This window comes from Camelus ferus, chromosome 4, assembly GCF_009834535.1.
Source record: "Camelus ferus isolate YT-003-E chromosome 4, BCGSAC_Cfer_1.0, whole genome shotgun sequence".
Classification (NCBI taxonomy): Eukaryota; Metazoa; Chordata; class Mammalia; order Artiodactyla; family Camelidae; genus Camelus; species Camelus ferus.
Window position 1 is genome coordinate 4,511,304 of NC_045699.1, and position 17,543 is coordinate 4,528,846.

The 17,543-nt window shown below is 43.9% G+C and overlaps 1 protein-coding gene across 4 annotated transcripts in view; it reads left to right on the forward strand.

Moving 5' to 3' along the window:
- Positions 1-15,439, forward strand: part of PTPDC1 (protein tyrosine phosphatase domain containing 1) — a 54,187-nt gene extending 38,748 nt beyond the window's left edge. For all 4 annotated transcript variants that reach the window (XM_032477433.1, XM_032477434.1, XM_032477432.1 and 1 more), the window contains 7 exons: positions 1,889-1,969; positions 2,208-2,326; positions 3,330-3,467; positions 4,899-6,142; positions 9,749-9,934; positions 11,065-11,175; positions 13,505-15,439. In XM_032477433.1, coding sequence (XP_032333324.1) covers positions 1,889-1,969; positions 2,208-2,326; positions 3,330-3,467; positions 4,899-6,142; positions 9,749-9,934; positions 11,065-11,175; positions 13,505-13,624 — 1,999 coding nt within the window. In that variant the 3' untranslated portion in view covers positions 13,625-15,439. The remainder of the gene's footprint in view (positions 1-1,888; positions 1,970-2,207; positions 2,327-3,329; positions 3,468-4,898; positions 6,143-9,748; positions 9,935-11,064; positions 11,176-13,504) is intronic.
- Positions 15,440-17,543: the final 2,104 nt, after the last annotated feature.

A 17,543-nucleotide genomic window follows, 5' to 3' on the forward strand; every position in this document is an offset into this window, starting at 1 on the left:
CCTCCCCTCCCTGGCCTGACAAACTGTGTGATCTTGGCTTACTCACACAGGCACTCCGAACCAAGTTCCTCATCTGTAAAATGGAAATAATAAAACCAACCTTACAGGTTTGTTTTTTTTAATTCAGTGAAATGCTCTATGTAAAGTATCTCAAAGAAATGATACCTAGATGGCTCTTAAATTTCAGAAATTGCGAGGAATAATTAAAACATTCAGCTATAAATTTGAGAAATTATGAGGTACACATGTAGCTTTTTTATCTCATACAGGTAAACTTTAGCCTCGTTTTTATTCTGTTGCTGTATTCTGTGTGAAAGGACACCTTTTCATGCCAGTACGTGTACTTCCCGTGTAGCAGGTGTACAGGCTATGAGTTCAGTAAATGGTATAACATGCTTATGTTGTTTGTGGTCAGTGTAACTCATTCATTATTGAATCATACTGCTTTTATTATTAATAGTAAACTTGCATAGACCTCTTTTGATATAGTGATCTCTCTGAAAAATTCTGATATTCAAACCAAATCCCATTTGGAAAGCACTAAGAGGAATGTTTAAAGAACTCTAGCAGTGAATCATTTTATACGGCAAGAATCCTTTTACAGCTTAGATATTTGTCAACCAGCTGATCTAACTTGCAACCCTCTTTGGATTTGCTAGGTACACGTGTAGTGACATAGTCTGGGGTCCACTGTCACATGTTCCCCACAGATCATGTTCTACTTTATCACTGTCTTAAAGAATGTTGTGAAAGTGTGGTCAGACAAGTAAATTCCTAATAATGCAGCTTAAGGTCACATTAATATTTTTGGTTTATTGTCGACTAAACCATCTGAATATTTTTCACCTCTACTGCTTTCATGTTACATCCCTCCTCATCTTAAACTAAGGACTATTAAGTTTGGGGGGCTCCCCAAGCCTTTGAGGGGCCCTGTTAAGTTTTAGACTTTGCCTCGGGCAGGAGGGGTGGTATCTTCCTGAATCCTGCCCTGCTCATTTAATGTCTTTGTTACTCCACTCAGGCTCATGTGACCCCCAGTTCCGGTAGGCTACCTTATGTATCTTTTAGCAGGCCACTGATGAGAAATTCGACCAGAACAGAGTGGAGCCAGATCCCTAATGAGAGTGACAGCTCTTTATTGGGCTTTTGTCCATGTGTACATTCAGTAAATATCCATTTGGCCACAGGCCAGGCATCGTGCTAGACACTTTGAATTATTATTTTCATAAAACTTTTAAAGTAGACATTATTAATGTAATTTTATTGATGAAGGGATTGAGGTCCAGAGAGACTAAGTAATTTGCTACACAGCTAGAAAGTGAAAAAGCCAGTATTTGAAACCAGGCCTGACTGACTCCAAAGCCCATGTTTCTGGCTAACAATAACTGAGCATTTATTCATAGCTACATGCCAGGACTTGTGCTAAAGACTTCCCATTCACATCATATTGAATTCTCACAGCAACCCTGCAAGGCGGTCATTACTGTCCCCACTCAAAACTTCAGGTAACTGGGGTATAGAGAGCTGAGTAAGAAAATTCCTCCCATTGGCCCTCCTCATTTAGTCAGTAACCTTTGGATAAATAATCCAGATGCTACCTTTGCAGCCAGCTGTTTCTCCATCACATCCGCTAGAATCTCATGAGAGTCCTGGAAAATACTGTGCTGGAGTCCATCTCTTTTTCCAGACATTTAAGAAGCTAGGGTTTCTTGGATCCCTAATCATGATACAGAATTGAAGCCAGATTTTTGTCTAAGCAGACTTTTATCTTACAGAGTTGTTGAAATCATGGGAAAAGGGCTTGAAATCTTGCATTCTCTTTCTCAGACCTTAGAGCTGGAATGTTCTCGGTTTTATGCATCTCACCAGTCCCTCCTCCCATCTGCAGGGTCACTGATCATATCCTGGCCATGGCGCGCCCGTCCACGGAGCTCCTAGAGAAGTACTGCATCATCGAGCAGTTCCGAAGGTAAACGGCGTGTTGTTTACACACTTTAATAAGCCAGCTCATGTTTGCTCTTGCCATCCTTTTGACTTCAAGTGGAAAAGTGCTTTTATTTTAACTACAGGAGTGTGAAGAGCTTATTTCAAATAAGATGTTACTGTTTTCAGAGTAATTAATGGTGTTTATGAATGCCAAAAATGGTTATTTTTTTTCAGCAGTACCTCCCAGTATGACTGATTTTGTTTTTTCTTCTTCCTTTAAGTCACGGTATAAAAACTATCATCAACCTGCAGCGTCCTGGTGAGCATGCCAGCTGTGGGAATCCTCTGGAACAAGAAAGTGGCTTCACGTACCTTCCTGAAGCTTTCATGGAGGCTGGCAGTAAGTCCTTCCACCCTCCTCTCTGTGAGTTACCAACGACAGAGCTCAAAGACTTGTTGTCTGCTCAGCTCTTGGGTTAAAAAGGTGATGGGAATAAACAGCTACTGCATAGTAGTAGGGCTCCTAAAAGTAAAGGAGAGCTAACTTTCAGTAGTGCTACCATCCTCCTTCGGTACTGCTGTTGAAAGTCCAGGGTCTCTTTTCCCCTGTCAGAGGGATCTTGAGAGGAGACTGGAGACCTTGTAGAAATAATTAACATAAACAGCATGCTGGATCTCTCATATTTACTCCTGAAAGCTGATGTGCAATAGTGTTCTGCGTCACACATGAGGCCACGCAGGCTGAGCAAGGTGTGATGTGCCCGGGGTCACAGCGCTCAGTCATGGCAGCAGGCTCGGAGCCTTGGACCCACTCGTGCTTTGAGCTGCTGCCCGGCTCTGCCCCGGGTGGGTGCAGGGAGTCTTCACGTGGCATCACCAGAAGCCCCTCGGTCATGGGAGCGTCAGGATGGAAACCGCGAAACGCGTGTTACTCATACTGAGCTGGGAAGGGTCAGCCCGTGCCAGTTTTAGAACTTATATTTATTTTAGAGGTTTGTGTCTAGCTGTTTTCTCCCACTGGGCAGAAGACCTCTGTGTACTTACTGCCTTATGCCATTCATCAGTCAGTTAGACGTGTTTCCATGCTTAAACACGGTTGCACGCTTTCCCTCCATGGTTGAATAATTTTGGCATAAATCGCTGACTGTAATTTGCAATCTTGCTTTTCCTTAATTCTTTCTGGCTGAGTTTCAGCAGGAAATGTGTTAAGTAATATAGAATGTGCTTTGTAAGAAATGTTAACAGTAAATTTACTAGAAACGTATAAAGCCTTTTATTTTAGGCCTGCACACCCAGTGAGATCTGTGTGCTTTATAGCTTTATACTTTCCATAAATTAACTCACTTTGCCAATATTTTTCTTATACATTGATTTTTTTTCCTGTTCTCTTTTTTATTGTTCAGTTTATTTCTACAATTTCGGGTGGAAGGATTATGGTGTAGCGTCACTTACCACCATCTTAGATATGGTAAAGGTGATGACATTTGCCTTACAAGAAGGAAAAGTAGCTGTCCACTGTCATGCAGGGCTTGGTCGAACAGGTAAATTCCAGGAGGTGGTTTTAATGGTCTGGTAGCATACTTAGACATATAAGGAATAATATTTCCTTATTCTAGAGGGTAAATATTTTTCAGAATCCTATCAAAGCTTTGGAGTCAAATGGAACAAGTCAATAAAAGATACTTGAAATATCTTAAACAGTTTTAGTGACCATATATTCATGAGAGTATTTTTGGATGACTGAGGGTTAAAACCTCATTATATTGAGTAATAAACAGGTGGATTGCCACAACGAGCTAAATGACCTTTCTGATTTTCCTCTTTAAAGGAAAAAAAGTCAACACTTTGTTTTTAATACATAAGGTCTTTTAAAAATGTAATTTTCCTTAACCAAAGTAATAATGAAAGTAGCAAGTGTTATTTCTCCTACTGTCTTTTTTTTTTTTTAAGTCTCTAGCAACAATGTAAGTGTTAAAGGAAGTTAATTAATTTGCTACATCAAGTAAGTGTCAAGGCCATGATTTAATTCCATGGCTATAAGGATTTTGTTTGTGAAGGAGAGTCTTATCTGTGCCTAGAATTCTGTATGAAAATCGAAGATTTACTAAAAAACGCAGCAGAGCATCAGTGCTGTGCTGAAATTGGGGCACAAGAAGAGTGGGGAACTTCATTGTCATCTGGTCCAGCCAGACATCCGAGCTCGACTCTGCCCACAGTGTGCCTGTGTACCTGCCTTTTTATTATTCATTTTAATTTGGTACTAATTAAAAAGAATACATAATATTTATACTCTTAAGGCTGTTTTCCTTAATACTAAGTACTTATAGAAAAATAGAGTTATAGCATGGTCTGGAGGAAAATGCATGTTAGTTTAGGCACAAATCTTGAAGAAGACTCATCAGGAAAAAAAAAAGTCGATTTTGAATGTGAATAATCCCCAAAGATAAAAATACCCAAGTAAAAAACAAAAATGCCCAAGTAGGAAAAATGCCAGTCTAGAACGTACCACCAACTGATGGCAAGGTTGGCAGGGATGGGAAGTTCCAAGCAGAGTGTATGGATTGATTGGATGGAAATTTTTAAGAGCTGTTCAGAATGGAAAGAGGGTTTGCTTTTTTCCATGATGGAGTTGGGAATGATCAAGATAAATGGGCCAGGTAATCAGTTCATTCAGTCATCCCCCTCATACACAGCTAGGTATCCCCCCTCACTCCACACTTACTCGGCTTCACTCTGACAGTTCTTGTGCTTGCCCTGGGGTGCAGAGGTGGCTAAGGGTTCTCAGTTAAGGGAAAGGTTGCCACACAGACAAGTAAATAGATAAACACCCACACAGAAGTTCAAAAGTTTTCATTGTCCTCACAATATTTCTGTATTTATATGGTTTCCTAACAGCAAATTTTAAATCATCAAAGAATATGAATAAAAACATAAGTTTTTCTCATATCAATCTTTTCTTCTTCACTGTTTAGGTGTTTTAATAGCATGTTACTTAGTTTTTGCAACAAGAATGACTGCTGACCAAGCAATTATATTTGTTCGGGCAAAACGACCTAATTCCATACAAACGCGAGGACAGCTACTGTGTGTAAGGGAATTCACCCAGTTTCTGGTTCCTCTTCGCAATGTCTTCTCTTGCTGTGACCCCAAGGCCCATGCTGTCACCCTAGCACAGTACCTAATTCGCCAGCACCATCTGCTTCATGGATACGAGGCCCGACTTCTGAAACACGTACCAAAAATTATCCACCTCGTTTGCAGATTGCTGCTGGACTTGGCTGAGAACAGGCCGGTGGTGAGGCAGGAAGTGGCGGCAGTACCTGGCCTCTCTGCTGAGATTGAAAAGACCGTTTCTGAGGTGGTCACAAGGCAGCTGGAGAAGGCGTTGCTGAGACATGACAGCTACGCGTCGGGCTCTTTCGCCCCCAGCGCAGTGGTGGCAGATTGTGAGAATCAGGATGCAGTTCTTTCCAGTGAGCAAGAGTTTGACCCTCTGTGGAAGAGGCGGAACATTGAGTGTCTTCAGCCCCTGACTCATCTGAAAAGACGGCTTAGCTACAGCGACTCGGATTTAAAGAGGGCCGAGTCCGTCCTGGAGCGAGGGGGCACGCCGTGGACGGCGCCTGCCCAGGGCTTGCTCTGCCACAAGCCCATCAGCCGTTGTGACTCTTCACGGTCCCCACAGCCAGATTTAAATAAGGAAATGCTGGCTTGCAGCGCTTTTTCTTTCTGGAATCAGGCTAAATTTGGAGGCCTGGAAAGACTGAGAGATGACGGGTCACCAGTTTCCTCTAGGACGAACATTCCAAAGGAAATACAGCGAAGTAGAACCTTTTCTTCAGGTGTTTCGGGATCATGCAACCCTGGGGAACCAGTTACACCAAACTTGGCACATATCCCTAAGGAACCAAACTGTTCTCACCAGCAGGTGTCCCACTGTGGACGTGAAGCTCTCGGTGGTTGTGGCCCGGGCTCTGCTGCAGGGCATGGGGAGACTTGCCGCTGCCCTTGGGGCTGTGGGTCCGGTCCCAAAGCACAGCTCTCGGTTGGACTTGAAACCCAAGACGGCAGAGATCTGTCTAAAGTCACGCCAAGCACAGTTTTACAGTCTGAACTGAGTGTTGAAGCAAGGAGAATAGTGGCAGCCAAAGCCCTGGCAAATTTAGATGAGTTTGCAGAAGAGGAGGAGGTGAAAAGGAAGGTAGAAATGTGGCAGGTACTCGCACTTCGCTTGATTATATACACGTGGGAAGTATTTGCGTCGGAGCAAAAGGAATATATTTTCCAAATTCATTTGTTACGGGAATTTGAAGACATATTTGTATAATACTTAACTTTTGAACGTCAGGCTTCTCAGCCGTAATACCAGCTTTGCTGTCATAGAAACAGCAGACACAGGGCTGCTGTGTGGGTCCGTTCCAATCCCTGTGAGAGAGAGCACTTGGTGCTTAGCACTGAGCAGGGTGCTTGGCTGCACAGGGCATCAGTATTGATGGATGTCGATGCCTGCCTTCTCTCTCGCTGGGTTTGTGGGACGGATGGACAGACGAATGGACCCCAAGCAGACAGCTGTAGGAGCTGACCTGAAGCATCTCTAACCTGAGGCCTGGCAGGGAGCCCCACTCTGAGACCCATTGACAGTTCAGAGACAGTTCTTTTCCAAAACTCATCAACGCAAGTGTCGAGTGAGGTCAGAGGATGAGAAACGGGTGCTGTCTGCTCAGCGTTCCCTCCTGCAGACTTCCCAGTCCACCCCAGTGAGGCAGCTGTTGGATTCCAGGAAGCAAATGGGAATGACCACATAGTATTTTTGCGCCACTAGTTTTATCTGAGATTGGGTCTTTGGGGTCTACTTCCTGGCTTTTACTTAAATTAGAATGAGAAGTTGTTAATTTTAACCCCTTTTTGTGTTGTCACTTTCACTAGAAAGACAGTCTTTTTTTTTTTTAATTTTATATTTTAAATTTTTTAAAAATTTAACAACTTGTGGCATAGTCTATGTACAGTAAACTACACACATTTCAGATGTGCAATTTGATGCATTTTGATAGATGTGCACACCTGTAAACCCCCTGCCACAGTCAAGACACCTGACATTCCATCACTCCCTAAGAGGTTCACGTTTTGAACTCCCAGTTTATCCCTTCCCAGCACATTTACCCCCTGGTTACCATAAGTCTGTTTTCTGTCTGTGAGTCTGTGTTTTGTAAATAAGTTCATTTGTGCCCTTTTTTTTAGATTCCACATGTAAGTGGTAGCATATGGTAGTTTTCTTGCTCTTTCTGGCTTGTTTCACTTAAAATGACCGTCTCCAGGGCCATCCGTGTACTTTTGTGTCTGTTGAGTTGATGTATGTTTTTGTTCTTCAGTTTGTTAACATGGTGTATCAGATTGATTGATTCGCAGATACTGAAAACTCCGTGCGTTCCTGGGATAAATCCTTGCACGCCACTTGACCGTGGGGTACATGATCTTTTTAATGCATTGTTGGAGTTGACTTGCTAGTGTTTTGTTGAGGATTTTGCATCTATATTCATAAGTGATATTGGCCTGTAATTTTCATTTTTGTGATACCTTTGTCTGGTTTTGGTATCAGGGTGATGGTGGCCTGTTAGAATGAGTTTGGAAGTGTTCCTGCCTCTGCAATCTTTTGGAATAGTTTCAGAAGGGTAGGTGTTAACTCTTCTCTAAATGTTTGGTAGAATCAGCCTGTGAAGCCACCTGGTCCTGGACTTTTGTTCGTTGGGAGTTTTTTAATTACTGATTGAATTTCAGGACTGGTAATTGGTCCGTTCATGATTTCTGTTTTCTTCCGTTCAGTCTTGGCAGATTATACCTTTCTAAGAAATTGTCCGTTTCTTCTGAGTTGTCCTTTTTGTTGGTGTGGAGTTGCTCATTGTAGCCTCTCAGGATCCCTTGCATTTCTGTGGTGTCAGCTGTGACTTCTTTTTCATTTCTGATTTTATTGATTTGGGCCCTCTCCCTTTTTTCTGTTGATGAGTCTGACTAAAGGTTTATCAATTTTGTTTATCTTTTCAAAGAACCAGCTTTTAGTTTCATTGATCTTTTCTGTTGTTTTTTTAGTCTCTATTTCATATATTTCTGCTCTAATCTTACGATTTCTCTTCTTCTACTAACTTTGGGTTTTGCCTGTTCTTCTTTCTGTAATCACATTAGGTGTAAGGTTAGGTTGTTTATTTGAGATTTTCCTTGTTTCTTGAGGTAATAAAACCAATCAGTTGAATTCTGGAACAACTAAAATGATTTGAGCACATAATACTGCCTGTGCGCCTGCTGGGCCTTTCACATCTGTTATTTCATGTGGTTTTCACAGTAATCCTGAGAGACAGGTGATATTATTTATGGATTCTTTGTTAGATTTTCAGTCCTTATGAATTAAGTATCACAGATGGGGAAACTAAGGGTCACAGGGGTCCGGTGATACACTTGAGGTCATGTGGTTCAAATGCAGCCGACCCAGGATACAGTCTATGTGTTTAATGCTTTCCATCATCCCTGCTGTCCTTCCCAACCCCACTGGAAGACTTCAGAAAACAACAATGATGTAATGGTCGTTTTACTAATAGGGTCTTTGAGTCGTGCCATTTCTGCTCAGCTTCTCTTCGTATTATCTACATAAAATTGAATAAAAGACTGTATACATGATCTGTGGGATATGAAGAACTATACACAACTATTTGTGAGATAATAGAGAGAAACTCAGTGCCAGAGGACCCTGGTGGTGTGGCAGGAACGTCACGGACTGGGGTGGAGCTGGGCTGGGGACGCCTCTTTTGGCCTCTCTCACCGTGGGCTCCTGGGCAAGTTGCTTTATCTTTCCTGAGCCCCTCAGTACACTCACCTGTAAAAGGGGGCCTCCTTGATGGGCTGTTGTAGAAATCAGAGAGAAGTCATGTATTACCATTACTGCCATACTGTTAGTGTTCTGTGAATATTGGATGCGTGAGTGAATGAGTGGTGCTTATTCCTGTTGTATGTTTTATTTACCTAAACATAAATATAAACCCTGTCAGAAATTAAAATTCTTATCTCACTTTTCCCCTGTTCTCTGAGGCAAAGTCTTAAAATCTGCTTAAATTAGCTCCAAGCATTTGGCATGTTGGCAAGACTTCCTAGTTACTTCACCCTGTCAAATTTTGAGAATGCCCAGCCTGTTGGTTAAGTTCTATGTAGGATTCTTAAAAACGAATTTGAAAGAAATATATGTAAGACATTTACCAGCTTTTGGTCCTTTTTTTTTTTTTTTTTTTTGACACTTTTTTTGGCATTTTGACATTTCATGCAGAAGCTTTTCCTTATCCCAGGTTTACTTGTAGGTGTTCCCATATTCACACTTTTTTCATCCCCCATTCTGCTTCACTGCAGTGAATATTCCTCTTTTGTTCCAAGGAGTCTGAAAAGGATTATTCCCTCTTCTTGAACCATTACAGTGGTTTCTGAACAAAGTGGAGAACTCGGGTTAACTAAGTCCTTCTCTGTACCCGGAGCTTCAGTGGTCCTCTGTTAGTCAGCCCACCTGAGGGGCAGGATGACCTCCACAAAGGAAACTGAGGCTTAGAGAAGTTAAATGTCTCAGCCCGAGGTGCAGCCTGGAAGTTGGGGGCGCTGGGAGGGTTCTCAGTCCACACCCCAGAGCCTGAGGCTTGACCCTCCTGGGCAGCCTAAAGACCATCAGATGTCAGCCGGTGCCTGCCTCCCTCGCTGCCTCACTTTGTCTCTCTTCCTCCTCCTCCGTCTCCCCCTCTTCTGTCCTGTGTTCTCCCTTCTCCCTTTCTCTTTCTCTTCCTTCCTTCTTTTTTAGAAAGAACTAAATTCCCGAGATGGAGCTTGGGAAAGACTGTGTGGCGAGAGGGATCCTCTCACCCTGTGCAGCTTGATGTGGTCCTGGGTGGAGCAGCTGAAGGAGCCTGTGATCCCCAGACGGGACGTGGACACGCTGCTTGACAGGCGGGCGGAGGCCGCGGAAGCGCTGTTTCTGTTAGACAAGGTAATTGGACAGCTGATGAGGTTCGTTGGCTAAAGGGCCTCAATACACGTTTCACACGCTAAAAAAATCCACTATAAAAAAGAGAATTCGTACAGGATCCCATATCAGTGTCTAATTTCAGTTCTTCCGAGGTAAGAGAAGAAATGCACGCCCAGTATAAACATTTAGAAGGTACAAAAATAAAACGGGAAAGTGCCCATGGCCCCAGGGGAGCCACTTCAAACATTTTCATGTCTTTTCTGTTACCAGCACGTATGTCAACTTGGTAAAAATCATTTCACGTACAACTTTATACTTTGTTTTTCTTCAAAATTATAACATAGGTATTTTTCCGTGTTGCATTTAATTTTTCATAAATGTTAACTTGAGTGGGTAGGTAATGCTCTGATGGGGGAATAAGTTATAACCATTTTTTCACTTTCAAGCATTTGTTTCTACTTATTTCCTAGGAGCATAAGAGGTGGAGAACTGTGAGGTGGGCTAGAATATGCACTTGCTTTTATTTCTTAAAAAGGGCTGTGTGTGTCACATACATACATTTAGTGGATGTGCATTGCTCCAGTGCTGGAGCTTCTACCTTACTTCTCCAAAGTAAACAGCCCTCAGGAGCCAGGTTGGGGACACGTTCTTTAGGGACTTCCCCCCCTTAGTTTATGGCGTGCTCCCGGGGGGCTGTGGCTGTCTTCCTTCTCCTGCCCCTCCTCCCTCAGTAGTGCCTGCACCTGGCAGGACATGATCAAGTCCTGAGCACTGGGGACGCGGCCGAGCAGGCCAGGTACTGCCGTGACGTGTCAGCACGCGCGAGCCGGGTTGAAGCGACTGTGTCCATTAATAACAAGAGTGGATCGTCTTCAGTTCACTGCGTGGAGGGTATTTGACTGAAAATTGTCCTTATCTTCAGATTCACCTGTACCCTGTGTAATAACTCACCAGCTTTAATTTTTATTTCCTGAAAGCCTTTCCAGTAAGCAAGTAACAGTAAATATTGGTAGAACCCTTGGTGGGTTGTTCAGTATGTGAGATGATGAATACTTGGCCGCAAACCGCTTCTTGGCTCAGCAGTTGTTTGGGGTTTATTTCGTGAGGCATTTTTCAGATGACTTACTTGATTTCGATCTCTGCAAAAACAGGGCCAGCACCAGACCATCCTGTGTGTGTTGCACTGCGTAGCGAGCCTGCGGGCGATTCCTGCAGACGTGGAGGAGGCCATTCTTGCCCGCGCCATCAAAGCTTTCACTAAGGTGGGTCCCACTCCTCCTTCCTCGGCCAGACCCGGTCAGCATAGTCTGTAAATCAGACTCCAGAGGTCACCGGCCTCCTCTAAAATAAAACTTCTAGCCGTGTTTCCCCTGACTGGAAATGTGTTTGACGTTTCTTGAAAGTAATTGCAGACATTTGGCCAAAAAAATACCAGTTTCCTAACAATGATGTTAGAAAAGGCTGAACTGTGGGTTTTTTGAAGGAAAACTTTACAACAAAGAACTTTTATAGAGAGAGAGAGACACTTGGGTGTTGAGAAAATATTTTTAAATCACGTGCCTAGTAGAAGTCAGAGAACCTTTTCTTGTTCAGCCAGTCCTGCCCTGGGTCTGAACCATCTATTGGGAATTTAACATCCAGTATTGGCAGTCCGGTACCGTGCCTGATTGGTTGGCAAATCCTCAGCAACAAGTTAAAAAAAAAAAAGTGTTTTTTTTTCCATGCACATCCTTTTGGCCTGCAGCAGTCTTCCCTGGCTGAAGAAAGAGGCCAGGTTCGTGCCAAAAGAAAAGGTTCCCCTCACCCTTTCAGCTCCTTTGGTGTCTCTCGTATGAGATACAAAAATGTCATTAAGCAGAGAACGCAGGTTTTCCATGACAGCATCTGTGGTAAATGTTAGTGATAATACCACTATACAATAATATTAGTCATAGTATTATTTGTGCTCGTTCTCCATGTCTTTCCTCCTCCACTCTTTCCACGGTGATGTCCTTGCAGGCTTCCGTGTCCCTCTTCGGAACTTTACAGCACTGACCGCTCTGCGTCCTCTCCATCTCTTCTTGACCATCTCCGGAGTCAGTGGCTCAAACCCAAATCCTGTGATCCCTTCCGTCTCTGTTTGTGTTTTCACAGACCCAGAGGCTGCCTGCTGTGTGGGGAGGGTTGTGGTTTGGTGTTTAACAAAGTATACAGTTTAAACCATTATTAATAAGAAGTTTTTGCAGATAGGATTGACAAAGTAATGAGATAAAGTTAAATTCTGAATTTAACTGAAAAAAATCCTTAATACCAGTCTCTGCAAGTGGCAGGAGTTCTTTACCTTCTGTTGGCCTTTTAGGGGGATACTAATGAAAAGTTAAATATACCGGTTGTTCCAAAGCTGTCTCTGAAAACGTTAGAGGAGCGTTCTTGGGTTTCTCCCATTGTACATAATCTTAGGAGCAGAGGCCCTGATAGCTTTTGTTCCAGGCTGGCCCTTCAAAGAAATCTGTGTAGCATCTGCTTCCAGGGTCACAAAGACCATGTTTCCTCCAGGCCGAGGCTCAGCAGGCTTGCCACGGCTCTTCCATCAGATGTGGGACCGCCTAAGCATGGACTTCCCCAGCTGTGATGCAGACCGCCTGCCTGTGCAGCCTTCACCCGTGCCCCTCGGCAGCATGCCCTCGGGGCTGGGAGGGCAGGGCGAGCCCTTGTGGTTACGGGGCACATGCTGCCTTGAGTCATCAAGTTGTCTCTGACCCAGCGATCTTGTGCCTTCTGCCAGTGTCCACAAACCGTGTGAGCAGGGGGAGGTCTCAGACCCTCCTAGCCCTTCACAAGGGACTGACCTTTCGTCTCTCCCTCTAGGAGGGAGGGGTCACTGTCCAGGCGGTCCTGATCCCTTCCTAAGCAGTCGCACGTTACCTTGGCGGTGGGAGTGGGGTGGAGGTGTGGTGATTGCTCGGCTCTCTGTCCTGAGGTCACTCCTAACCCTATGGTATGGTGAACGTGGGCAGATAATCCAGATATGTGTACGTGGTGCCTTCCCACCAAGGGGAAAGGAGAGTAGCGTTTATGGAGGTTTTTACATGTGCCAAGCATGTATTAGAACTCGTATTTCGCACTCACAGAAATCCTAAGACGATGGGGGGATGTGATCTCCATTTTACAGAGGTGAAGTATGACCCAAGCCTACGACAGCCGGCAGGTGGAGAGCCAGGCTTCCCCATTTTTCCCTTAAACCATCCATGCTTAGTCTCTCGACGCGAAACTCGTATCACGCTCACTGTTGTACTTGCTTCATGACAGTGTGAGAGTACAATGCATATTTAGAGTTAATTTTTTTAGTTTTCATTCATAAGTTTGATATTGGCATGATTGGCCGTTCTAATGTCATCTTTTAATTAAAACTAGTATGTGAAATGTATTATGTGTGCTTTGTATAATACCTAATTTATTATGTGTGCTTTTTATAATATCTTATCTAATAGATCTTAATGTTTTCTTCACCCTCTTTCTTTTTTTCCCAAAACAGAGACTGCTTAAAATTCTTGTTACAATATCCTGACAGTGAAAGTCAGTATCCTGATTTTAAATCTTCTTTGTCGCTAGGTTAGTTTTGATTCTGAAAATGGACCAGTAGTTTACAACACCCTGAAGAAAATATTTAAGCACACGCTGGAAGAAAAAAGAAAAATGACAAAAGACGACCCTAAGCCTGACGTTTGGTGAAGCTGGCTTGCCCTGATGTTCGTGGGGACTGTTTCGGATCTGAAGATCTTGCTGGCGTTTCTGCTGGCGGGTGAACAGGTTGACGTGTGGGACCGGTCCCTCCTACAGCACTTCATTCCAGATGTTCTCGGTTTGTGCGAGGAATTCTTGTTCCTCTTTGGAGCAGTTATTTATTTTAAAATATCCTTGAGTTAACGTTTTTGGTTGAAAAGTTGCCATAAAGTTAGTGCCACTTCCTTTATTTATTGAACGGAATTAATATTGTGTTGCTATGTTAAGTATGTGCTGTTTACATCCTTGTTCCTTTTGACATTTGGGAAGAAGCTGTAACTCTTCTTTCCAAAACATTTTATTGACGGGACTCTTCCTAGAGTTTTTACCAAATAGATCATTTCAGTGGTGAAGCTTCACCGTGTGTCCGTCCGCCCGATACATGACCTAAGGAAGTCACCAAGTGTCTTAAACTGATTTATGCTTGCTCATAAGAAGGCCAGTGAGTCAACATTTTTAAAGGCATTTTTTTTATTGGTTTGAATTTGTTTGCTTTTTCTTTTTACAACTGTGGTAAACAGGTCTCAAAGTATATTATTTCTCAGAGTGATTTAGTTTTACTCCAAAGGATCGCCAGTGAGGTGTTTGGGATTTTTTCATTGTAGGAAATAGATTTGCTCTTCGTCGGGCTCCCAGACAGCCTCACTGACCTCTGCTGTCGTGGGAGGGAGGAGCAGTTCTCGACACGTGAAGCCTTCCTCCCGCTCCCCTGGGCTGTTGCTAAGCCAGACAGCATCTTCACAGAGAAGGCGGGACCAGTGGCAGGCGGCGTGGGGAGCTGCTAGACTCCGGCAGGAAGAACTGTCTTGCAGGGGCGGCTGCTGCCGGGAGGCAGCTCTGTTCATGCAGATGTGGGGACAGCATCCGCCCCAGCCCACACCTCCCACAGCCACCTGTTCCATAGCCCCAGTTGCCTCACGGCCCTATTTTTGGCTGCTTCTCTATCAGGAGAATTAAGTTTTTAAGTTGAATTTGACCCAGTAGGTTGCGCTCACCCTCCTGGTTTTAGATAAGAAGTAATTGCCTAAACTGTTTAGTTCCCGGTAAACCAAACTCTCAACTGGCAGTTGAAGCCAGAGCAATTATTTAAATGAATATGTGGGGCACGAGATGCTGTGCCGCAGAGAGGAGAGTAGTTTTTACCAATAAAGGTGATGTTAAACCAGTTCAAACCAAAGCTGCTGCTTGATCTTAAAGACGGAATTTCAGGGGAAGCCAGGCTAATTTACAACAAATGAAATTCCTCCAACTCCTGGCTTTCTGAGTCAGGCTCCAGCACATCAAAAACGGTTTAGTCACTGTCAGTCTTACAGACTCCAGGGGCAAATGCTAAATGCCGTTTTCTCCCACACTGTGTGAATTTTTAGGAAATCAAATCCAGTGAATTTTAACGAACGGGGTTGCCCACTCCTGAAATTTCTTATTTTCAAGTGCCTGATCTGGGAAAGAAGGAGAGAAAACAGTTACGTTCATCCAAAGGTACATTATAAAAATGTGATTTTTAAATCTAAAACTGTGGTTAACCTCATCTCTGTCAGTCTCGTATGGGCAGGTGCCACTGGGGCTCGTTTGACAAGTGGCTGTCGGCCTGTGCGTCCAAAATGATTGTTTCAAATTAGAGGCCAGATCCTGCACAGCCCTGATGTGACCACAGCAGTGAACGCTGAAAGTCTGAATGCACCAGCCTGGAAAAGAGAGACGGTAGGAGAAATGTACCGAGCTGTACACAGGTTTTGTATTTGAATAAAAGCGAAAAGAACGACCCATAGCCCTTGTCTTGTGCTTCTGCACACAGCGTGCTGCTCTTGAGCTCCTGGCGGTGCAGGGACACACGCCCCTGTGATTGAACTGCCCTGAGGGGCAGCCTGAGTCGTAGGCTGAATCGTCAGCTGGCCAGGTCTGGTCCGTCCCTGCTCTGCTGGTTCAGAATGACCAAGGGACGGAGGCGAGCAGAAAGGAGGCTTCCTGTATTTGAGCGGAGGGGGAGTTCTCTGTAGCCCAGAGGATAGAAATCTCCCTACTGGAGGGAGTTACGGGGCTCCCAAATTCAGATCAACAGAGTGGGAAGGGCCGGAAGCGCACACATTCGGAGCTGAACGCCCACGGCCAGGCGCGGGCCCTGTCTTGCTCGTGACCCCTCTGAGCCGCCCAGCGAGAAGCCGGCACCTCCGACTGCCTCTGAGCCGCGCTCTCCCCGCTCCTGAGGCCCTTTCCGCTCTAGGCTCCAGGGCAGCAGCGTAGAGCGGCTCCTGGGAAAGTGTTCCACATCTGCAATCCTCTGAAGAAGGCTGCGCTCACTCTGCAGTCACTATATATATGGCCTCTAGCACATCGCATTTAGGAAGTATGTGATTTCTTGCCGCTTGCGGGTTTTCCTGCTTCAGAGATCTTGCTGATGCTCTTTGAGGCGAAGTGCTGCTGGGTTAGCGACTGCTTCAGCTACACGCATCACCCAGAAATGCCGTGCCGGTCAACTGCGTCAGAGCTTCAGCGGCTTCCCAGTGTTACCTGAGAAAGCTGTGTGCTTTCATCGCTCTGAGTTCCACGAAAACAACAATATGCCATACTTCAGTGGGGAAAAAATTTCTCTGTTTTCTCTTAAGTGGAGGACACTTACTCATATGCTTCGGTGCTGTTCTGACTGTTCTCTAAAGATCTGAAAAGATTTCCAGAGGTAGTATGCTGTCAACAGAGGGCACGCCCCAAGTTCTTGCTGTCTGAATGCCCCCAAATAATTGGGGGGTTGATTAAAAATGACAGCTTACTCATAGAATCTTCGTTGTTATTGTTCAAAGTTAATAAGCACTGATATAATTTCTGTGCAGGTAATTCAAGAACAGCATTTCCTTTGGTGCTTTTTATTTTTACAAACGTGACCCAAGGTGAGCACCTTTACCAAAGGAGCCCTTTGCAGTGCTAGTGGTTGAAAATTATTTACAGGTAAAATGGCAGGAGAAGAATTCAACAAATCCTGTCACTCAGTGGTGTATTATTTTTTTAGTTATGCTTTTGGGCACAAGCTGATCTCTGCTTAGCCCAGTGCTGACAATAAAACTGATTTATAAATAACCACAATGGAGTCATTCAGTAGTGGAGCTGTGGTTGGCCTGCCTTCTAAGCCATCAGTTAAAACATCCAGTCACTAAAACTAATGTCCCAGTAAGTCTTTAGTATCATATTAATATAAAGTCTTCTGCACTGAAAATAAAAGATCTATGTTTCTATTGCAGCTTATATCACAGAAGGCTGTCACGCCCTTTCCTCCTGGCTTTCTTAATTAAAATGAAAAGATGTTTTAAGATTGCCTGTTAGAAGGAGAAGAATGTATTTTTAGAATACATTCCGACTTATGTGACTGTTTGATTACAGTCTACAAATACTCCTTGGTTCTGATTTGATGAATTGCTTTATCATTTTTTTCTCTTAAAAATAAAAACAGATTACTCAGACATTGAATTAGGTTGAAACATATTAAATGGCCATTTCTGCAGGGCAGAAATGATCAAATATTGGTCATTTCATATGATTTAACCTAACATTAAATTTAGTGTTCCTGGGACTGGTAGGTGACATTTTCTGAATTACTTTAGCAAAAATTAAATGATCAGTTACTTTCCAGGAACATCCTATGGGCTCACGTTAGAATCCCAATACAGTGGGAGAGGCCAGTATGAGATTCCTGTTCTTTCAGCAGCAGGTTTGTGCCTCCTCTGTGCTTGGTGCTCTGCTGATGCTGTGGACCCAGGAATCATTCATTCAGTCATTAACCCCTCCATCGGGTACCGAGTCCAGTGTGTGCCCATATCCACCACGTCACTTGTCGTCTTCACCTTGCCTTCTCCTCTTTCTCTGTCCTCTACATGTCTCT